This window comes from Carassius carassius, chromosome 33 (genome assembly GCF_963082965.1).
Source record: "Carassius carassius chromosome 33, fCarCar2.1, whole genome shotgun sequence".
NCBI lineage: Eukaryota > Metazoa > Chordata > Actinopteri > Cypriniformes > Cyprinidae > Carassius > Carassius carassius.
In genome coordinates this window covers 11,542,409-11,566,784 of record NC_081787.1, presented here as the reverse complement: position 1 = coordinate 11,566,784, position 24,376 = coordinate 11,542,409, and the positions used below count along the sequence as shown (strand labels likewise).

At 37.7% G+C, this 24,376-nt stretch overlaps 1 protein-coding gene across 3 annotated transcripts in view; it reads left to right on the top strand.

The window, feature by feature from the left end:
- The window catches only part of LOC132113726 (dystrophin-related protein 2-like), a 115,794-nt gene extending 92,086 nt beyond the window's left edge, over positions 1 to 23,708 (top strand). For all 3 annotated transcript variants that reach the window (XM_059521668.1, XM_059521671.1, XM_059521669.1), the window contains exons 12-23: positions 1,916 to 2,001; positions 4,057 to 4,214; positions 6,563 to 6,729; positions 7,372 to 7,483; positions 7,920 to 8,056; positions 8,812 to 8,877; positions 15,486 to 15,551; positions 17,849 to 17,989; positions 19,646 to 19,883; positions 22,005 to 22,122; positions 22,296 to 22,429; positions 23,066 to 23,708. In XM_059521668.1, coding sequence (XP_059377651.1) covers positions 1,916 to 2,001; positions 4,057 to 4,214; positions 6,563 to 6,729; positions 7,372 to 7,483; positions 7,920 to 8,056; positions 8,812 to 8,877; positions 15,486 to 15,551; positions 17,849 to 17,989; positions 19,646 to 19,883; positions 22,005 to 22,122; positions 22,296 to 22,390 — 1,384 coding nt within the window. In that variant the 3' untranslated portion in view covers positions 22,391 to 22,429; positions 23,066 to 23,708. The remainder of the gene's footprint in view (positions 1 to 1,915; positions 2,002 to 4,056; positions 4,215 to 6,562; positions 6,730 to 7,371; positions 7,484 to 7,919; positions 8,057 to 8,811; positions 8,878 to 15,485; positions 15,552 to 17,848; positions 17,990 to 19,645; positions 19,884 to 22,004; positions 22,123 to 22,295; positions 22,430 to 23,065) is intronic.
- The last annotated feature ends 668 nt before the right edge of the window (positions 23,709 to 24,376 follow it).

Here is a 24,376-nt window from a genome sequence, read left to right as displayed (position 1 = left end):
CCTTGCACCCTCCTGGTGTCTGTGAGACACTTTTACTGGTCAGTCACACACTGCGCAGAAAAGGTCAACCTTATATCTGGAATATAACGTGACACTTATCTAATAATTTATTTCATGAAACATGCATGTCACCATTTAAAGTCATTTGGACATTTTTAGGGGCAAAACAGTCAAATATGTAATACAGCTGTTCTGTTATTTATATATACAGCTGAATACAATGAGTACTTGGCACGTGTTTCAAAGATTTTTAGATTTTTTATTCTTATTTAATGTGGACACCCTTATACGTCATTGACCCTTAAATCTCTCACCCATAGGCAAAGCTGTGTTCTCCGTGTCACAGTGAAGTGAATTAAAAGATGACTACAGCACTGAGACATCACCAGCAGGCAACTAATCAGACTGTAGGAGTTAAAAGCCCCACTGCTTGACTCCCAAGTATTGCATTCTGTGCCAAGCTCTTAGCTAAGATTTATATCAAAAAAATAAATACTGGATGTTTTATTTATTTATTATTAGAATGAATTATACACATTTTTATATTTAACATTTCATTATTTATTTGTTTTTCATTGTCCATTGTGAATCTGTCTCAAATATACTGAATACTAGACTCTTAACTACCTGCTGCTAATGACTGGAAATCAGAGCTCTCACCCTGCGAGTAATTGGTAGTAATTGCTTTTTTGTTTTCCTACAAACGCTGGATGTGAATAAGAATGAGCAGCATGCATGAGGATGGTAATGACAAGCTCTCGGTCACATCAGAAAGCCAAACAAAGTAGGAAATGTTCCCTTTAGTAGCAATAATGACAGGGGATTTCTTGTTATACAAAGCAAATCATGAATTGGTAGTGTTTGAACAGTTTTCATCTGTACTGTACAGCGATCTGTTTAGAATTGCTGGTCTTAAATGCTTCCTGAACTCATTTAGACTTTTTTTTTTTTTTGGCAAGCTTATTTGGTGCAATAAATGTGAAATGTCATTTCTTGTAAGCATAAAACATTTAAATGTACCACTATACAAATTTCTAAGAGTTGACTGTGTATATAAACTCCTCATTAAGGATTCAGATGGCTTGGAGGAAAGTACTCCTCCAGAGAACTTCATATGTTGACTATATCTGTGGTAGCTTGTTAATGACTGTAGTGAGAAGAGAAGGTTGCTGATTATTTTATATTTATTTATTTAACGTTGAGATGTATTGAGCAGGCTGCAAAATGATACAGAGACTTTCAGTCCTGTTTGGTGCCGCTTACTGTAGTTACCCCATAGTCGTGCTAACTGATGAGATCATTTCAATATACAGTACAGACCAAACATTTGGACACACCTTCTCATTCAAAGAGTTTTCTTTATTTTCATGACTATGAAAATTGTAGATTCACACTGAAGGCATCAAAACTATGAATTAACACATGTGAAATTATATATGGAATTATATACATAACAAAAAGTGTGAAACAACTGAAAATATGTCATATTCTAGGTTCTTCAAAGTAGCCACCTTTTGCTTTGATTACTGCTTTGCACACTCTTGGCATTCTCTTGATGAGCTTCAAGAGGTAGTCACCTGAAATGGTCTTCCAACAGTCTTGAAGGAGTTCCCCGAGAGATGCTTAGCACTTGTTGGCCCTTTTGGCTTCTGTCTGTGGTCCAGCTCACCCCTAAACTATCTCGATTGGGTTCAGGTCCGGTGACTGTGGAGGCCAGGTCATCTGGCGCAGCACCCCTTCACTCTCCTTCTTGGTCAAATAGCACTTGATGCCTTCAGTGTGACTCAACAATTTTCATAGTCATGAAAATAAAGAAAACTCTTTGAATGAGAAGGTGTGTCCAAACTTTTGGTCTGTACTGTATATAGAAGAACCTATAGAATTTTTAAATGTGTGTTTGTGTTTCTTTCTCTAGTGGTCGTAATGGTAAGATGCGAGTGCTCTCCTTCAAAACGAGCCTTGTTATTCTATGCAACGCAGACATCCAGGAAAAGTATAAATGTAAGTAGAGGGCCATGTCACATAACCAAGATTGCATTTATTTGATCAAAAAGAACAGCAATTTTGTGAAATATTATTACAATGAATAAGAACTGTTTTCTATTTTAATAGATGGTTTTAACGGTATTTCAAGTTTTGCTCAAATTTTCTAATTTTTGTACCCCACAACATCAGCAAAACCTGACCACACACCACCTCTTACCAATTTGTTTTTTTTTCTGGGAATCTGTGATCCAGTAACAAAGTAAGCGCAAAATGACTGTTTTACAGTGCAAAGTCCTATTCTTTGAAATCTCATCTGTGGTCTAAAATCTCATCTGCTGTTGTATAAGTAGGTTAGGGGGTAATTTGACAGGGCACACATAAGCAGGACCCAGTAAATAAGAGTCAGGCATAGTGGACTGCAGAGAACATCAGAGGAGAAGAGTCTCGTGTTAGAATACAACCAACACAACTCCCAAACATTGCCTATAAATGTTTTATATATGTAAAGGTAGTGCGCACTGATTAATTTGTATGTCTTGCTTTCTTTGTTACCAATATCTTTTCCATTTCAATAGTAAAAAGCACAAGAGCTTTTACTTGTGTGTAGACAGAGTGTGATGACAGTGGGACCTATTGGCCATGTACAGATTAAGGTCCTGCAGGGCCCCAGGGCATCAGCCTCTTTGTGTAAATTGCAATTTGTCCCTGTTGGAAAATCCTGTTTAGGATGATAGCTGTGTTTTGGAACATGTTGGCTTGTTTGTATCAGGTCTAAGCTGGTCCAAACGGATCATTAATTGGTTGACCAGCCACCATGTTCCATGGCCAGCTGGATCACCATAAAAAGCTGGTTTATTGGTGGTGTACTAGCTTATACCAGCCAAACTAGAAACCGGCTAATAGCATAAATATAATTTCCCATCAAAGGATAGACTTTGTAATAAAGTCCCAATTTAGATATATGAAGTCACAAATACAAGAATTGAATAATTATTTTAAAAAAAATCTATTAAAATGTACTTTTGTTGCAGTTGCAGAAATAATCCCACCTCATGTGCAGTAGTTTCCCAAAGAGACACCATTGTACAATGACTATTATACAACATCAAGGCTGCAATAAGGGTTTCTGTGAGTGCTAAGGAGGGGCCAGGAACAAATAACATCTCTCATTTCTTTGTTTATTTCATATCATGCCAACAGCCACTGGCACAAAGCACTGTTCATCTGTCTATACCAATTCTTCAGCTACAGTGGCTTGTTTTTGGGTGTCGGGCCTCTTAGCTTGAGGCCCTGGCAGTCAGAAGATCCAGGGGTCTGGCCCTGACTGACCCACCCAGAATCTGTCCTTGGACTAGACTATGTATGAAGCTGGTTTACATGTAAGTGTGAATGTGTGTGCCCGCGCAGCAGGAAGGTCTATGTGTGCTAGCCACTTTAGATGGAGCTATTTTTACTGGCACTGCAGAGAACACTCTCACTCCTGTCAAGATCATTCTGCTCAGTGATGGCTAGATTCATGACACTGTTTGAGCTGTTCGGCTCTCTCGGCTAATGTTAGCCTTTTGTACACATTTACATCAGTGCTTGCATCAAGCACACACATGCATATCTTGCCATACTCCACTGTGCCAAAAATGTTTTTCCTGCTGATCATATATTTTTATTTTCCATTGGAGGGAAAATACAGTACAGACCAAAAGTTTGGACACACCTTCTCATTCAAAGAGTTTTCTTTATTTTCATGACTATGAAAATTGTAGAGTCACACTGAAGGCATCAAAACTATGAATTAACACATGACATGTGGAATTATATATGGAATTATATACGTAACAAAAAAGTGTGAAACAACTGAAAATATGTCATATTCTAGGTTCTTAGTAGCCACCTTTTGCTTTGATTATTGCTTTGCACACTCTTGGCATTCTCTTGAGGAGCTTCAGGAGGTAGTCGGTAGGAGGTATATATTTTATACAGTGACAACATAGCAATTGTGAGCACAAAGCTCTTTTCCCCTAGTGTCTCCTTTTAGTGCAGCATTCAACCAGGTCTTCTGTTTATATATTGCAGACCTTTTCAGACAGGTGTGTGGTCCAGGTGGACTGACAGATCAGAAACATCTCAGTCTGTTACTGCATGAGGCTATTCAGATCCCTCGGCAGCTCGGGGAGGTGGCGGCATTTGGAGGGAGCAACGTGGAGCCCAGTGTCCGCAGCTGCTTTCGAATGGTAAGACTTCAGATTCTCTCTTTCAGTATCTCTCATATTCTCTGATATGCTTTCTGTTCAAATGATGCAAAGGCATCCCTCGACACAGACCCATTGCTATCTGTGGTAAGCAAATCATCTTAAAATTTGTACCAGAGGCAAATATTCTCACTTTCCTTCTTTATCACATATCTCTCTCTGGAAAGTACAGAAATTAAAGAGCTGTTCTGTGATTTTATTGTTTTGGGTTTTAGTGAGTCACTGGCCAGAAACATACTCTACACAAATGCTTGGCCAGTACTTGGTAGTCCTGTTGTACTTATCAAATGTGCATTTCTCCTTCACTTTGCCAGCATCAAGCTTGCATACTCAAGGGGGCAATAGAGTTAACTTCAAACATCTGTGCCATTAAAAGTGAATTGCATAATTTCAAATCCATTAACACCACTAAAAGGAATAGCAAACACAATGGCTAGTTTTAACCGTTTCCCCAAACACTCTCAGTCTGTCTTTGGGCACAGTATTTTGATCAAATCGCAAATAATTTTTGGGGAAATCCAAAAATGTCTTACTTTTGGTCTTTTCATATTCCTGATGTGGAGGAAAGTATTCTAACAAAAAAAAAAAAAAAAAAAAAAAAAAAACATATTAAGGTTGTCTCAACTAATGGCATTATTGGCAAAACTCTTTTGCAAATGTTTGGGAAACCTGTCTGGAATTCAGTGTTTTTGCTATTGATGCTAGAGGCACAGAAACGACACACTTCACTTAACTTTAACAGTGCCTTTCAAAAGTGAGAGAAGTCTCTTATGCTCACCGAGGCTGCATTTATTTGATAAAATATACAGTAATATTGGGGAACATTATTACAATTTCAGCAAAATTATTTCTATTTTTTCTTTTTTCAGCCAGTCTTCAGTGTCACATGATTCTTCAGAAATGATGCTGCTAAAATGCTGACAGAATTTTTATCACAGTTTAAAGCAGTCATGCTGATTAATATTCTAGTTTAAAACAATGATACATTTTTTTTTAGGAAGCTTTGATGAATAGAAAGTTTTTTCTTTGTAGCATTATAAAGGTCTTTACTGTCACTTTTGATCAATTTAATACATCCCTAATGAAAGTATTGTATTCTTTAAAACCAAAAATCTTTCTTACCCCAAATTTTTTGAACAGTGGTCATTAATGAAATTTTGAAAACCAAGCTTTCCAAAGAGTTTTGGATCATATGCATTACTTGCATGGAGTGTCTTTTGGACTTAATAGTCTAGGCTAAATAAAGATTATGAAGGTGAAATGCCTGCTGACACCATCTCATCTATCTTTACACTTATGAGGCTGTTATTCAGAAAATGCAGGGACATCACAGTGGAGTGTAACCATCTGGAATGTCATTATACCAAAGGCCTAATTATGAAATTGGTGTAGGGCACAGGTTTCCTGTAGAATGGCCTTAAACCATTTATTCTTAGGTCTGCCAGCCCTTAATTAAACCCTGATCCAATCAAGAGCATGTGTGCGATTTCAAGCACACATAATTAAGCTTCATTTATTTTCACTTTTTTTTCCCATGTTGCCTTCATAATTCTGGAAGAAATGCCAATCAGTGCTTTCCAATTACACATTTATTTTCACTGGATGCATTAAACATGACAGACCGAGAATGATGCAGCACAGCCGGTCGGTTTGTGTTTCAGCCTGTGTCTAGATGAAAAGACTGGCTCACTTTGTTTAAAGTTATCAACCATCTCATGGGAAACTCTCAGCTGTCCATGTGGTGTACACTGTTTAGAAGATCTTCTTTTGTTGTTTCAGTAAAACTTCTGGAGTCTTCCACTCAACTCCACACTGCACATTTTGGTCTCAGTCCCAGACCACAAACACCGCTAAAGACACCGTTTGCCCTCTCAGGAGACGACACACTCCAGCGACTACTAAGGGCCACGCTAGAGATACTCATGTTAATTATAAAGCTCTGCCCAAGCTTCAGAGTGCGCCCAAGGGAAATCAACCTTTTAATGCATCTTCGATGCGTATTTAATGAGAATTTAGCACGTTCCAGATTTTTATGTCATCCTCTTTTATTAGGGTTATTGCTAGTCATCCGTTTCCCACTGTGTCACTGTAACAAGTGGCGGCCTCTCTAAAATTGTATCCTTCCCTTTCACGGGGCTGTGATTGTCCTGTATCACATGAGTACTTTTGAGGGACATGCTCTGATAGGGTGCTTGTGCCCATCAGCTACCAGAAGCTGTTTTGGTGCTTAATTGGGCATGCATAATGAACAATATGTCTTCTGGCTTCATCTGGATTCATGCTACTTGTTGCTGTGAGATTTTTATCTTTTCTCATGTGTCTGCTTCTAGGCTCCAGGTAAGTCAGCAATTGAGGTGTGTCACTTTCTGGAGTGGATGGGCCTAGAACCTCAGTCGGTGGTGTGGCTTCCTGTTTTGCACCGGGTGACCGTGGCCGAGACAGCCAAGCACCAGGCACGCTGCTACATCTGTAAGCAGTGCCCTATCAAGGGCTTCAGGTGAGCTCCTGCACTGCTGAGTAGGTCTTTGGTAAAAGACGGCACAGATCTCTCTATCTTTGTTTTTTAACTACTCAAAATAAATTATTAAAAAATCTTCTTTTTGCTGATCAAAGGGTTTGAGGTAATAGCATTAAAGCTAAGAACTACAGAGGAAGTAGTATACATGGGTTGTTAATGGACTGAATTTGTGTAAATTAATAAGGGCTGAGCTGTATTGAATGTGTAAATACTGTTAAATTTATATTAATTTGTTTTAATTTGGCAAAATCTTTGTTACATAATTAGATTTATTATTTATTTTTTGGGAAACTGAATGCATTAATATAGAGCACTGTATGCTTAAAAGAGGTCAAATTAGGCAAAAATAGAGTAGGTTTACCCTGCTGTTTATTAACCAGAATACTGTACTGTGTGTGTGTGTGTGTGTGTGTATATATATATATATATATATATATATATATATATATATATATATATCCCTCCATTTAGACCTATACTAAACCATCACTATCCAGCACCCGACTAGTTTTAAATCTTAATTATCAGCAGGGTAGTTGAGATTCATTATTTTAATCTATTCATAATCCTTAAATGAACACATCAATATTTAAATGTAAAATGTGTCTCTGCCTGTTTCAGATACCGAAGTCTGAAACAGTTCAATGTGGACATCTGCCAGACGTGTTTTCTGACAGGCAGAACTACCAAGGGCAAGAAATTACACTACCCCATCATGGAGTACTACACCCCGGTACATATGCTTTGTTACTTGCAGAAGGTTTTTACTTGCCAGCTGGCAGCTTTTTGCTTGCTCAAAGGTTTCAGATTCAATCACTATTGTACAAGGCACTACACAAAATAAATATGAACTGAACCAAATTGATCTCCTGCAGTGAAATACAGCACAAGGCCATTTGCTTAATGGCTTTCCCATGCTCCAGTCTGAGTTTCATAGGTGGGAGTACCTATGTACATAGCCGGTATTATGTACCGGCTTTCTGTGGCTGCTCAAAAGATGATAGATTGAGATGGGAGGAAGACGGATGTTCTGTGGAGGAACTGATGTACTGACTGTGTGATGGAGGAATGTTACTAAGGGGATGTTGTTGTGTCTCAATCGCTCATGTTCTTTCATTTTTCTCTCCACTGGCTCCTTTCTATCTCTATCTTTTTCTGAATCATTCCAGACGACCTCAGGCGAGAAGATGCGGGACTTCGCAAAGACGCTAAAGAACAAGTTCCGCTCGAAGCAGTATTTTAGTAAACACCCTCAGAGGGGATACCTGCCTGTTCAATCAGTACTGGAGGTGGAGAGCCCTGAGACGTGAGTCTGACTTCCTGTCTCTGCTGATGAGAATCACACTTAAGAGCCACTGTGCTCTTATTGATGGTTTATGAGTGGAGAACTGAGGGACTGAACAAAGCGCACTGAAAGCAATGATTTACTTCCCTGTTGAAAAGAAACATTTTAAGATGCCTTGATGGCATTAGCTGCTCTGTTGACTGGTTTTGAAGGAGTTTTAGTCACATTTCAGGTCGTCAGACTGGGAGACCAGCTGACTGCTCAGGTTAACCAGCTAGGTCATTTGTTGGTTTTAGCAGCCTCACCAAGGTGGACATCAGGTGGTTTAGCTGCTCATCCAGCTGTTTTCCCATCCTGACTAGCTTTAACCTCCCAAAACTGCTCTAAAGTGAGCAATCGGATCATCCTGGCTAGGATGGGAGACCAGCTAAGACCCACAAACCGTCTTAGACCATCTTATTTTTGTCTTGGATTCTTATAAAAATATCTAAGCATCCTCAAAACTATAAAACTAGATAAAAACCTAGGCGGTTTGCTGATCTTTACTGGATTATGCTGATTTCCCAGCCTCACCAAGGTGGTCTCCAGCTGGTTTAACTGTTCATCCATCCATTCTCCAATGCTGACTAGCTGGAAGCACCCAAAACTCCTCTAAATAAAGCAAAAGGTTCAGACTGACCAAGTTCATAAACCGCTTAAGAACCAGAAAACAAGCCATTCATGCATACATTAATAAGTTACTTTTCTAACAGATTTGTGTGTTCTTGTTTTAACAGGCCCTGCTCATCTCCCAGGCTGCCTCATGCGGACACACACAGCCGGATCGAGCATTTTGCCAGCAGGTATGAGTTCAGCCTCACACAGACAGTGATCACTTCTACTCAGATTTTCCCAGCAGCCACTTCTGCTCACTCTTATTCAGCCTGTCTCTCACTCAAGATTATAAAAAGTGTGATAGAGTGAAGGTTGGCATTCAGAGGGGTGGACAGGGGTCAGCTGCTTTCCACTAGAAGAATGAAAGCTCAACCTACAAGGTCTGGAGGGCTGCCAGGTGGTCTGGACGGAGTGCACATTACACGCTGAGGACTCACACACACACAGACTTGTCCTTAAACATGTTAAAATGATTGCTTATACTTATAAACAGTTATATCTGTGGGGTTTAGAATTAGGTGCACACATTTGAAGTCACACAAAAACAACATTTCTGTAATGAAAAAATGAAGGTTTTAACCAGCCTATACTTGTGTTGTGGTCATCCAGGCTGGTCAAGCAGGTGTTTAGCTGGATAACCAGCTGGCCTCCTATCCTTGCCAGCTGAAAAGAGTGCCAAATTCACCAAAGACTAGCCAAAAGTCTGGCTTGGGAGTCCAGATTAGTTGAAGGTTTTTGTTTTTTGGTAACACTTTACTTGAAGACTTTATATGTAAATCATTATAAATAAGTAACTGTAGCCAAAGTTAAAATGGATCACAATATTTGCAGATTCCTTGTTACATCTAAAATAGGTTGTTTGCTATGTTATATATAATGTATAATATAATATATATATATATGTGTGTGTGTAAAACAAACACTCTTGTTAAAAAAACTGAATTGCAATTTCTTTTTACCAATATTGCAATTCAATTTAATAGCAATTTAATATGCTATTATTTTTTTTAAAGCTCTTTATGTTCTGTATAATTCAACAAAGACAAAAATCATTGTATGACTAACAGAATATTAGATAGATTAAACAGAAATGTTATTTTTTGTAGGCCAGGCCTATGTTAAGATGAAATTAAGTGATGCATGAATTGATATGAGTAACATTTATATTAAACAACTACAATCAAAGTAGTTTATTGACTGATTTGTTAAACTTCCAACCTTGTAAGCATGTTATATGACAACATGAAGCACTGACAAATAACCCTGGTGTAAACATTAATATAAAAATCACACAAGCTAAAGTAGATTGCAGAAAAATAAAAAAAAATCTGTTGCTTTACCACACTATTTTAGGTCATTCAAAGTCACTATAATAAACATATGTAAACATGTGAACTGCACTTTTTAAACACTGTCTGTTGATTTTAGACCAGTGGTTTTCAAAATGTTTTGGTCACTCCAAATAATTTCACTAAACATGTGCGATCATATTATATGCGCTTTCAAACATTTCCGTGTGTAGGTTGCCAGGTTTTCACAACAAAACCCGTCCAATTGCTATTTAAAACTAGCCCAATTGATTTCGAAGGGGGTCAAATACATGTTTTATGTAGGGATACCCCAAACCACAGACTTGGCAACACTGTAGGTTGCCAACTTGATGCTTCCTCTGAAGAGAATGGATGTCTGCTTATGGTTTCACTTGCCATACTTTGATGTCATACACCGATCGATCTTCAAGTCCAGTCAAACATACCTCTTTACTCTTGCGTGTCGTGTGACAGAGTGTAATTGCAGCCTCTGCGATTGAAAAATCGCGTTTTTGCATATTGCGATATTGTCACAAATGCAATTATTTGTTCAGCCCTAAGCCATATTTTATTTCACCCCGTCTTCGTTTACATTTTTTTTTTACATGATCTCAAAGTATAGAAGGTCCAAAACTTCTAAAAGTTAAATACTGATAAAGCTGAATTTTTGTTAGTTGGTCCTAAATCCCTAGTCTCCTCTCGACCTGACTACTCCATTAACATCGACGGAGATATAGTCCATCCCTCTCCCACTATACACAATCTTGGTATAATGTTTGATTGTATTCTACATTTTGAATATCATATCAATCAGCTTGTAGAATCCAGTATTTTTTTCATCTTCATAATATTATCCGTCTACGACCTTCTTTAAATTTCAATGCTGAAACTGTTGTCCATGCGTTTATTAAGTTGCGGTTGAATTATTCTAACTCCTTGTTTTATGGTCTGCCCCAACAAAGTCCAGAATCACTTGCAGCTAATCCAAAATTCAGCTGCTTGTGTTCTTACATTTACCAAAAAATCACCCCATATAACTCCAGGTTTACAGCAATTACATTGACTCCCTATCACCCATCGTATTCAGTTTAAGATTCTTGTTTTACTTTTCAAGGCCTGTCATGGATAAGTACCTTCCTACCTTTCAGAATTAATTCTCCCCTATGTCCCTGCCCGTACTTTGAGATCTAGTTCTGAAAACTTGCTTACAGTACCCAAATTCCGGCTAACTAGTGTGGCTGGTAGGGCTTTCTGCGTTACTGCTGCCAAGTTCTGGAATTAACTACCACAAGGTCACTGTGTTATTTCCTCACTCCAGACCTTTAAAACAGCTCTCAAAACCTTACTTGATTGCTTGCCTTAATTTTCTGCTTTATGTTTGTTTTATAACTCATCTGTATAGTGCATATTATTGCATCTCTCTCTGCTGCTTGGTTGTTCGTACTATTTGTCTACACTTGTATTTTTTCTGTCTTCTTGTTTCTATTTACCTTATATAAAGTGTCCTTGGGTGTTTGAAAGGTGTTTTTATTATTTTTATTATTACCTAAATACACACAAGCACATGCATACATAAAGATCAGCCCTTAGCCCTTAGCCTCCCCTACCATACTGTGCTGCCAGCTGTCTCAGCTCACACCCTGCTGCAGCTCTTGTCTGTTCTACAAATAGACCAGAGCCCATACACACTCTCTCTCTCTGCTTCTGTCCTTTTGTCTTCATTTATGTCTCCTCTGTCATATGCTTGATTTCTGCTCTTGCTTTTCAATGTGTCTTATTTCATTTCCCCCTTTCCTCCCTAATATCAATCACTTACCATATCCCACTTCTTCCTCGTCTTGTCTTTTTTAATTCACAAAATTTGTCTCCTCTCTCTCTCTCTCTCTCTCTCTCTTTCTCTTTCTCTCTCGCTATCTCTGGTTTCCCAACACCCATCAGTGCTGTCTGCGTTAGTTGTTCCTGCTCAAAACAATACATCACTGTACATATCACTGGATACAAATTACATGATAAAATACAGTATATACAATCTGATGGGTTGATTGATGGCTTACACTATAAATGTTTTTATTATTTGCAATATTGATCATGAATTGTTTAATATTATCTGAGCAATTTATTACCGCTTTGAACCCAATGAAGATTATTTTTATCTCCAGATTTTTTGTTCTTGGATCCATTTATACATTTACTTAATCACGAATTGTGATCAGATTACAAACTGTCAATTATTTGTGGCATTATCTGATTTGCCTTATTTCTTTATTTTAAAGTTGCCTTTAAAACATTTCTGACAAATGAAAAACATGCTAATATGCAACATTATTAGACAGCTGTCATTCATTCTCATTTAATTCCTCACTCTGTCTTTACACGTTAATGTTTGATGTATCTGAACATGTTTTCAGAAAACTCTCAAGCTTTCCATTGATGTCCTTGCTTTTGGGCATTTATGCATTCTTAAAATTATTAGACTTAGTCTAATCTAAGTGTTAATCTAAATCTAAGTGTCGGCTGAACAAGAAAAGACAAGTGATGTATTGCTGTAAAGATGCTTTCATAAAAAATGAAAAATCCACTTGCCTTTGGAAGCCCATTGGAAAATCCCTTTCATTAACTTTTATCTAAAAGTTCTGTCCTTCACAGAATATGAACGATAGAGAGCATGTGCTAAATGAGGTGGCACATTATTTATTTCCGACATTGCCAAGACTGGCTTTGAACTCTAATAGAAAATTAAATTCTTGTCAGATGTTTCAGATGTGGTATCTGTGGTACGAGCGCAGAGGAAGAACATCATAGGCAAGGGAACGGAGATTGTATGTGTGTTTTTAGGCTAATCCAGAGTAATAACTGAAGGACCTCAACATTGAGGGGGTGGGAGAATAAATCTACTGGCATTTGATGTTCTAGAATCAACGTACAGGGGTGGATTTGCTTGGATATGGCAGAGTAAGTGCTCTGTACTGACAGCCTTTCATCTGAAGAACAGACAGCATATCAGATAGGCTGAACCACTGTTCTGAATCTCAACACACAATGTCCATTTCAAGACAGGGCTTCTCGAAGGAGGAAATAGTTTGTCATGTACTCGCTGATCTGTATTTGTAACCTCTCTTTTTCTCTCAATAAGAGACCACTCTAACCACATGCTGAGAAGCCCATTTATCCAACTACAAAGACGTGTGTGTATAACTGCAAACTCCATTTGACCTCGCACCGCAGAATCTGTAAAATCATCAGTGGTTCCTAGTAACACATTTGATTGGATCTAGCTGATGGAGGTTTCAGGGGATTCAATTAGGAGTCGTCCCAGCCAGGTGGAGGGGTTAACCAGGACAGCCAGTGCCAACGTCATTGGCTAAAGGACACCTGGTGGGTGAATGTGTATTGACTTTCTGTTATTCTCTAAGGCAGCCCCATCCTGCATGTGTGCTCTGTAGTCTGCAATTCAGAGCTTTCTCTGGCAGCTTTCCTAGGAACACGACATGAATGCACTTAGCACTCTTCATTACAGTCTCTATAGAGGCTCTTCTATTGTTGCTAATTCACAGGCTGTCCTGGTAAGGTAGTGAAATCTCCCCAGTCTCTCACCTAAGCCAAGGCATGGAAAGTGCAGAGCATTGTTCACCTCTGCATTGTTAGTGGTAAGCACAGGGACCATTGTAGCTCCCTGTTGTGTTGAGAACACCTCTGTTATGCTGGGTTAATTTAGTCTGTTCTGGATGACACACAGAATTTTTCTAGTGGCACAGGGTGAACCTTCTAACCATGCAAACTCACTTTCATATATTGTTGCATTCTGAAAAAGGTTGAGGTACAATTTGTTAAACTGACAAAGTTGTCAAAAGGAGTGCAATAGTGAACTGTGGCATAGACTGAAGACATTGTAGAGCAGGGGTGTTTAAAACTATTCCTGGAAGGCCACTGTCCTGCAATGTTTCACTTAAGCTCTTATGAAACACACCTGAACCAGCCAATCAAAGTCTTTAGACTCCTTAGAAACTTCCAGGCAAGTGTGTTGAAGCTGGTTGGAGCTAAACTCTGCAGGACCGGACACCCCTGTTATAGAGACAGATTTTGCAAGACATTTCTCGAAAACTAATTTGAAACAGTATGCAATGTGAAAAGTTCTACACAAATAATTTTGGACTAGCCTGAAATGTTTCATTTATTACACAGTTTTAACAAACTGAAGAAACATAATTTATACCATTCATCATCTTATTTTGTTGCTGATTTTACATCTAACGTTCAGAAGTTTGAGGTCAATGAGATTATTTATTTATTTATATATAACAAAATATTGTTTTACAGGAAGGATGCATTTAATTCACATTATAAGATTTTATTTCAAATAAATGCTGAATCCTGAAAAAATAGAACATCTGTTTTCAACTGATAATAATAATAAAAAGTTTCTTGAGCACCAAATCAGCATATTAGATTGATTTACACTGGAGACTGGAGTAATGGCTGCTGAAAATTCGCCTTTGCCATCACAGGACTAAATTACTTGAAATTACTTTCAGTAACTTTAAATTTGAATAATATTTCATAATATTACTGTTCTTACTGTATTTTTGATCAAATGAATGCAGACTTGGTGAGCATAAGAAACTTCTTTCAAAAACATTTAAAAATCTTACCGAACCCAAACTTTTGAACGGTAGTGTAGGTTGTTGAAATGTAAGCCTGATTTCATTCTTTCTCCATTCAAGTTAATATGAGCTCTACAATTGCCTATATAGAAAATATTTTCAATATGACCACAAAATAAACTGTATTACTTTCAATACATTTGCAGTTGCATTTGGTGCAGCTAGATACATAGAAATAGCTCATTTTAGCTTTAATTTGGTTTTGTTGACACAAGCACTAAAGCTGCAGTGGACCGTAAAGCATTCATACTGTATACTTTTGGGGCAATGGCATGTCAGTTGTATGCCACGTAATCTGTGATGCGTGAAGATCTTTTTCATATTCAGTTTTTTTACCATGCAACTTGTGGCAAGGAATGCAAACTTGCGAGGTATATGGGTGAAAGTACCCAGGAGAGGTGTTTATTTAATAAAAATTCATGTGACAAATGAAGTGAAAGGGGAACAGATTCTCCCCTGGCTTTGTCATGGAGAGAGAAAGAAGAGGGTGAAGCCATGAGGCACAGCTTCAGCAGTTGCATGATAAATTGCCACCCAGGTTAGTCGCGCACGGTATCTGAAAAGTCAGGGTAGGATAACAGCATGTGATTTTTAGCTTGGAGAAACTGCTCTATGGTGTCTCCTCTGCAGTCACTGAGATGTCGTGATGAGTCACAGCTGTCATCTTATTTTCCTCTGCCAACGTGTGCTATTCCATTCTTCCGCATCTTGCGTTTGAAGCCACTGTCCTTGCCACAGCAAACAAATTACAGTGCATGGTGACTTTGCCTTTTGACCCGTGCTCCGTAATATGACATTTTCATTTCGTTTGTTCGTTCTTTTCAGGTTGGCAGAAATGGAGAACCAGAACTGTTCCTTTTTCACCGACAGTCTCTCTCCGGATGAAAGTTTGTGAGTACATCACCTCCCACACACACTCGAATCTGTCACGGCTGCTAAGTCCTCATGCATGGGTGTGTGGATGTGCACATGGCCATGCATGCCTTCATGTTTGGTGTGACTGGGCAGCCACATTAATTAAAAAAATGTCCACGTTCACTGTTCCTGTCGTATTTATTAAGACTGTGTGATTAACGAGCATAACAGAACAAATGAATAGAGCTGGCTTGGATGCTGACAGGAGAGACAGAGAGAGAGAGAGAGAGTTAGTTAGTAAGTTAGTTAGTTAAGCTATTGAAATGCTACCGAACAAGATGTTAAGCCACTGAAATATGAGCATATGTAGGTGAATTTAGGTGAGCCCTCAGAAAATCCAAACTAATAAAAGAGGTCAGATCATCACAGCCCAGAGTCATGTGCATCTTTTGTGCTGGAAATGACTCTTGTGTATGTGCATGAGTGAGAGCAAGAAGGACATTTAAAGGAATAGTTCACCCAAAAATGAATTGTCCTCATGTCATTTCAAAGCTTTTGATTTTCTTTCTTCCATGAAACACAAAAGAATCTCTTTTCAATGCAGTTACAATGAGTTATCCAGCTTTAAAAAGCAATGCAGAATGACCATTAAACCATGATAAAAGTGTTTCACATGACACAAAACTGTATTATATGAATACTAAAATGTATGTTGTTACACACAGGTAATATTCATCCCAACTGTTAAAAGTGACCAGATTATTTGGAAAATTAAAAAGAAGTTCAGTCACACTTTTAAACACACACCCCTAGTTTCACAGACAAGACTTAAGCCTAGTCTCGGACTAAAATGCATGTCTGGGATGTTTTAACTGAAAGAAACCTGGACTAAATATTGCTGCTCTAAACTTAGCAATAAACATGCTGAAAACAATGCACTATAAACATGTTAAGCAAATCAAGAAATTATTAACATATTGCTTTAAAAAAGACATCTGTTTGGCATGATTCAAGTTAAACACACAATTTAGTAAGTCTTACTGGAAATATGTGATTTTTATATTTGTAAAATTTGTATTTAAATTTGTGTCCATGGTTTGGTTATAAATATTCCTTTTCTTATATAATTGTAACACACTGATCCGCATTCTGTGCTTTTTTTTATTATAGCGGTATCTACCAGATCACCTTTATGAAATTGTATGGGTCCGGTGTCATCAAATAAGGCATCGGCATCCTCTTTTGTTTCATTTTTTCTGGTTAGGTAGAGATTTCTCTGTAGTGGGTGTAAAAAGTGCTGAATATCAGTTAATGTGTGTCTGTCTGCTGAATATCAGTTTTTATTTATATCAGCAAAAATGCAGATTCATCACATGACAACTCTTTATGCAATGAGATTGAGGACATTATTAAGCTTGATTTGATTTATTAATTTATTTACAAAATTACTAAACACAGTTTAAAGCGCATTTAACAATTAAATAATATTTTTTTATAATATCATAAAATAAAACTTTTTTATAAAGTAATATTTTTAACCATTGTATTTAACCAAATGTATTAACATAACTACAGTCTATGTATAATTACTTTTTAGTTGAAAATATTATTCATTTAAAATAGGGAACTGAAAGATTTTACAAGTAGTGCCAGTGAGGAAAAGAATGAGTTAATATCAACTTTATATTTTTGTGAGAACTGTTCCTTTAGAAGGCAGAGAGAGACTGTGAGTAATGTATTATATTTATTTGACAGGGCATAATGTGCCATTTCAGTGGCTTTTACCAAATCTTCCTCTTCCAGTGGTCTATAAGTGGCCTTTGTTTACTGATGGCCCATGTACTGGCACCTCTATAATTACAGCAGAGTGCATGAAAACAGCTAGTTTTTATTACTGATGTGACTAATGTGAGAGCCGTGATTATTACAGTGCCTCCTGTGTCTAGTGGCAATTAGTTTTTTTGCTCATCCTGTGTGCCTGTATATTAGCTGTGCCTATTTAGCTTTTTGTGTTTTATGGCATGGAGAGTGCTAGGATTACTAGAAGTGTGTGTGTGTGTTTGTGATCGCCACTTGTTCAGACTCTACACTGCTGTTTGTTTTATTGATGATGGTGTGTGTTAGTCAGTATTTGCATACACTCTAAAGACGCCAGTTTATGCAGAATATGTGTGCATGTGTTCTGTGTTGATATGCTGCTGCATTGTGTGCTTTTGGCTTATGAACCTGCTGCTTTGTGTGCACGCTTGGCACTGTGTGTCTGTCTGCTGCTGCTGCTGTGTGGCACCGCTAATGTGTTCAGTGTGCACTGTCTTCTGTGTGGGGGGACTCAGGGATGAAGATCAGTACCTCCTACGTCACTCCAGCCCCGCCCTCGAGCAGGACTCCCCCCACGGCCACCTGCTGGCCCACCTGGACTGCCAGGACAGAGAAGAGCTGCAGCACACCCTCCAGCGCCTTGAGAACGAGAACAGGTGAGGGCACAGCCAGGGGCATGTTCACACTTTCACACTTGAAGCTGAAATATGCAAATTGCGCAACACTACGCTGATTTCCAAAAATAACTTGAATTTTTTAATTTTTTTGAAGAACATGTGAACGATATTTAACCATGCAAAACATGATGGTCATGATAGTGATGCTAATTGATGCTTTTTTGTTGTTAGTTAAATTTTTTAGTTGTTAGTTCAATGAAAGCTGGTGTTTTTTATTTTTGCTTGTTTTATTGTCCACCAGACAACAAAACTATATATTATGTATTATAAATATAAAAAAAATGGTTATAATCATTTTAATTTATTATTATAATTATATTAAATTCTATTTTATGAAGTTATTGTTTTATAATGGTATTATTTTATGCACATTTGTTTCTTAAGTAAATGCTTCTTGTTTTAAGGATGTTTATAAATATTAAAATAGTTTATTAAAATGGTTTCACTGAGGGTTATGCTGGCCTTGTTTTAAACAATTGGGGGTAAAATGCTTTGTTTTTGTAACTGAGACTTTCAGTTTCTGGCTGTGATCGACTGCACTTTGTGTTGGCACTTTACATTTCAAACATTTTCAGAGGATTAAGATAGAGCTAATCATTTTTAATTGGCTGAGATAAAAATGTGTTGCCGGGAAACTGTGGAAATTATTATGATTACGACGGTTAGTCTGGGTCAAAAACAGTGATCTTTTGACCTGCGTCCCAGGAACATATTAGGAGAAAATTGTTAGCTTGAATGCAATGTAAGTCGCTTTGGATAAAAGCGTCGGCTAAATGCATTAATTTAATTTAATTTTAATTTAAATGATGGAGGTGTGTTCTTTAGACCTTAAAACAGCTTCAAACATCTACCATTTCATTTCATCCCAGAGGCCACTGTTACAGCTGAGTCATTTATGAGTTTTGTCTTGAGCGTAAATCCTGACCTTTAAGTCATGCTCTCATGTGGTCTTGCTTTGTTATAGGTGAGTAATAGGTCAATAAAATAAGATTAATTGTTAGTGTCTGCAGGGGATCTGCAACCTTAACCTCCTGAATAAATCAGGGCTTCCCGCTGTCATTATTAGGATAGAAAGAGCTGAGTGATGGTTGCTTTCTTAAACACCCATTTTGTGTTATTTTTTTTGTCTTTTTTCATTCAACTGGATTTTATTTTACAGGGTTATAATAGCAATTTCTCTCTTTTTTTGTATATATGGTAAATATATACAATTTATATATAACTATATATATATATATATATATATATATATATATATATATAGTAAAATATAAATATACATGTTATTGAATTAATTATTTAAAACATTCAATTATTAATTATAATTATTATTTAAATATTTATATATTTAATAATTAAGGTATATACAAATATTAATACGAAATTTATATTTATATAAAATAACACTTAAAATGAAATGAAATTTAGAAGGGGAAAAAAAATTGTTTAAGATACAAATTGAATTTGTATAGGCTAGCTGAGAGTATGTAATTTTAAATTGAGTAAAGAAACATGATTGTGTCACATTTGTTTAATTTTGTCTAGATGTAGTATGTATAATGGCTTGTAAATGATGATGATCTCAAGAAAGCAATAGTGGTGATGATGATGATGATGGTGTTGTCTCTCCCGCAGGGTGCTGCAGGGCGAGTATCGGCGGCTGAAGTGGAAGCATGAAGAGGCAGCAGCATCGCCCCAGCTGCTGGAGTCAGGTCCAGGATCACCGGCCGGTCAGCAGGATGAGGAGCTCCTAGCTGAAGCTCGAATCCTTCGACAGCACAAGACCCGTCTGGAGACGCGCATGCAGATTCTGGAGGACCACAACAAGCAACTGGAGTCCCAGCTATATAGACTCAGAGATTTACTGCTGCAGGTGAGATTTATGAGATATAACCATATGCCTGTATACTTAAAAAATGACCGGTATGCCCGCAGTGAGTACTAAAGTGTTAGCCAGAATAGATTATTATGATAGAAACAGTGAAGGAATGATGCATAGGGAGTTGTACAGGGAGGGACATGAACAGGAAAATCAGGGCCTTCTTCACTGTAGAGTTTAACGTTAAATGTTTATGGGTTTGAAGGAATGTTTTGAGCTTTAAAAACAGCCACTATGAGAGAAATAAAGATAGGCTTACAAAATATACTGAAAAGGGAGGTAGAGGGAGGAAGACGATGTATTTGAATCTCTCTGCAAAAAGAGTAGGGATGTGATGGAAGAGATGTAACAGATATCTCTATAACCACGTAATATAACGTATAACAGACTGCCTTGATGTATCATACGTAGAAGGGTAAAAGTGGGGCAAGAGATGCTTACTAACGCTGGTTCAGTAAGGACAAGGAGACAAGGAACTAGAAAAGACTTGTCTCGGTGATAGGAGAAGAGATGTGGAAAGCTGTTGATACCTGAAAAGAGATGGAGGACAAGAGAGTGCAGGAAAACACACTAAATTCTGGTGAATTCCTTCTGGTAAATTGCAAAGATGGGAAGGAAGACTCAGAGAGAGAGAGCTTATATATGGGGAAGAAAACCATTGATAGAGATAGAATCATATAAGTGGAGTAGGTGGAGGGTAAGTCATTTCTTTAGCTGACGTACATAGAGCTTGAGGAGTGAGATGACAGAATAGAGTGGGCAGAAAAAAATCCTTTTCTTTAGTCAAAGAAAGACAGAAAGCAGGCTGAGGGGAGAAAAGCTCAGGCGGTGCTGAGTGAATGGGAAAAGAGGTGGTTGTGCAGATAAAAGATAGGTAGTGCTGCAGAGATATGATTGGCAGGCTGGATGGAATGAGAGAGCAGAGCAAAAACACTGAGGCTGGAGGTGAAAAGGAATTAGACGGAAATAGAGGGAAGGAACAGACCTACAAAAACGAGCAAGAGATGTGTCATGGGGGAAGCAATAATGTGCAGGGACTGTGGAGATCCCTAGAAAGTCACTGGGAAAGTTACAGTCTTACCTCTGTGGACATCTCTGTAAGGCGATAAAAGAGTTGAACTTGGAATAAATTTGAGGTATTCATGCAAACAGCCTCAATCAACTCATCTCCCTGTGAAATGGAAAAAAGCGAGTCTTCTCTTGATTCTTATCAGTTTATTTCATCCCTCAAAAAATACACCATTTTTGTAATGTATGGAAAAGGGGCCAAATCCCTGGTTGATAAACAGAAGTTTGGAGATTTGACGGCATCATGAAAACTTGTTTTTCTCACCAAAGAACCCAACAATAGTATTTTGTTATTTAAACTGTATATATATAAACTGCATACTGAACAGTATATACTAACTATACTATTTATTAGTATACAGTTCTGAACATCTGTGGGTATACACATGCTTTGTACAGTATATGTAGGGAAAACGTGAATGCTATGTGCAATATTACAATATTTGTACAATATTTAATTTAAGATTTAATCAAATTAAATATAAATGCAATGAGATTTAGACAAAGAGCTGTGTAATAATGTTCAAAAAGGGGTTGGGAAGATTATTGTTCAAGGTTTTTGAAATAAGTCTCTTATTTTCACCAAGGCAGCATTTATATCAAAAATACAATAAGAACAGTAATAAAATATTATTACAAATATATATATATATTTATTCCTGTGATGCTAAAGGTGAATTTTCAGCAGCCATTATTCCAGTCCTCAGTGTCACATGATCCTTCAGAAATCATTCTAACATGCTGGTTTTTATTATTATAAATGTTATATGCAGTTGTGTGGCTTGATATTTTTGTGGAAACTGTTAATTAATATAATGGTTAGAAAACAGCATTTTGAAATAGAAATCTTTTGTATCATTGTAAATATCTTTTTTTTTATCATTTATTTTTTTATTTAAAGCATCCTTGCTTAATATAAACAGAATTGTAACTGTACCCCACACGTTACACGGTCATGTTCACACTGCAGAAATGATAGAGCAATGTGGCTTGATTCTGTTGATTCATTGCTTTCTTGCTCTCTCATGATTTTGTCATGTCTACCAGCCCAAAGACGACTCGGAGGCCAATGGCTCGGCTCCTTCCTCTCTGTCCTCGCCTGTGTCAGGGGGTGACCACCAGGGGGAGCCTCCCAGCAGAGAGACCACAGACACAGATGCTGCAGGTAAGACCTGGAACAGCCTTGCAGCTTACTGCCATTTCCTGTCATCCTGCCAAAATCACCCAACACTGGGGTTCAAATGGATGTGACTGGTTTGAATAAGGCTTATATATTGCTGTAAACTTGCGATGCATTTAGTTGAGGTCATGTTTATTGTCACATTTAACGTTGTGTAGGTGAGGATTTGGATCACGAGCAGGACACGGTACTGCAGCTGCAGCAGGTAATCGAACAGCTGAGGAACGTCTTTCCGTCTGAACCAGGTCCATGAGGAACCTGATGCAAAACTCAGAGGCCTATAATTATGCAGGTTTGCTTATAGAATTATATAAGCTTATATAAGTAGTATTTCACCTTGTGTCATTTCAAACCTGTATGATTTTTCATTCATGAAATACGATATAGGTTTAGCAGAATCTGTAAGCGTATGGTGATTTATACTGCTATAAAAAGCACTATAAATATACTATAACAAACATGGTCTGTATGACTCATGCACTGTATTTAAAGTCTTGTGTAGCTGTAGCTGTAGCTGTGTGTAGCTGGTAAAACCAGGCCAAAAGTAATTGTTCTAATTCTTAATTAAATTAATTTCTCTTTCAAGCACGTCACAACTGGCTACAATGCACTTAAGAACCAAAGATGTTGGACATAATTAATTTAAAATCTTGCGTGATGCACCCAGCACACAGAAATCACTTCAGAGCTAAAACAGGAAGATATTCCGCAAAAACGACTTCCTGTATGTTCCTGACAGTCTTCAGTAGACATTTGAGCTCCATGAAAGGAAAGAAAATCATACAGGTTTATTTCTTAAATATACCTGCTGTCCAGTGAGTTAAAGGGAACTACATTTGAAAACATTTCTGATCTTTACATTTGATGTTTCAGCTTTTTGTTGATCTGTCTACAGTAGATGATGTAACACCTTCCATTAATTTTTCAGGTCTTGTATTGCACATCTTATTGTGTGCGGGGTCTTGAGAATGCAGGGCAGGTGAATCCATGGACAGTCGACGTGGCTACGAGAAGAGTTTCAAGACAACCTTCTTAGCCTGCGCCCAGTTGCCAATCCCAAAGAGCTGTGGGATATCTGAGTGCTAACTAAACAAACTAATGTTTACATGGTGCCAAAGGCCTGCACTGATCCGGACACTGTGCTATCCCGTGTAGTAATGCATGGTGTGTGGCTTGTTTCATCAGTACAGCACAAGAACCACAAACAGGACTTACACCACGCAGAAGGGGATCTCTCTTTATGTATCCCTTTGCCAACAACTTCTCTGTATGTTTTTTTTTTAATGGTTTACTATTTTCTGTGACTCACTCATGACCAGAAACAGAAATATACACATATACCAATGGTAAGTCATGCTTGGCAATGCGTGACCCTTGTTCTGTGAAGCAGAAAAGAGCAGATTGTCCTGAACTGTCGGGACACACAGCAAGCTTATTTACACTGTAAGGATGACACATCTTTGATTGAGGCTATCATTTATTTAAGATGCCAAAGTGCCCATGAGCACTGTGCTCATGCCCTGATGTTCCTTCTCTTTTTTCCCTGCTCTTTCTCTCTTGCATACAGTACTGTTCCATCTTAAATGCATATATATATATATATATATATATATATATATATATATATACTCAGATGCACTGCAAAAATTGTTTTCTTGATCAGTATTTTTTTATGCTCAAATATATAAACATCTTTCAAACAACATGCATTACCATCCAAAAGTTTGGTGCCAGTAAGACTTTTGACTAAACTAAGACTTTTATTTAAACTAAACCTTGATTCATTTATTTATTTTTTCTTCAGTGTAGCCACTCATACAGACAGGATATATTGAGGAGATGAGCGGATTCCTCATCTCTTGGTTTTATGGTCACAAGGGAAAGGTCTTTCAGGAATGGATTCGTAGTGTAGTTTTGTTTTGTTTTGTTGTCAGAGCTCTTGCGTTAAATTATAGCGGTCCAGCGTGGTATGAACAAGAAAGTAGATCCCCAAGGAGACTCAACGCCTGGTTCAGCCCTTTTAACTTTGGCATGGGAGGCTCTTTTACACTCAAGTCACAGCATTACTCATTTAAACCGAGCACAGGTCTTATTATGCCTTAAGACTTCAAAGCAATTTTTTTCTCTCTCTAAAGAATACCAGCCTCACATCTCTCTGTCTTATTGTTGTCTTCCTGATGTAAGTATTTTGTTTACCAAATGCTGTTCTCCAGATCTCAGCATTTCCACAATCTAAGGA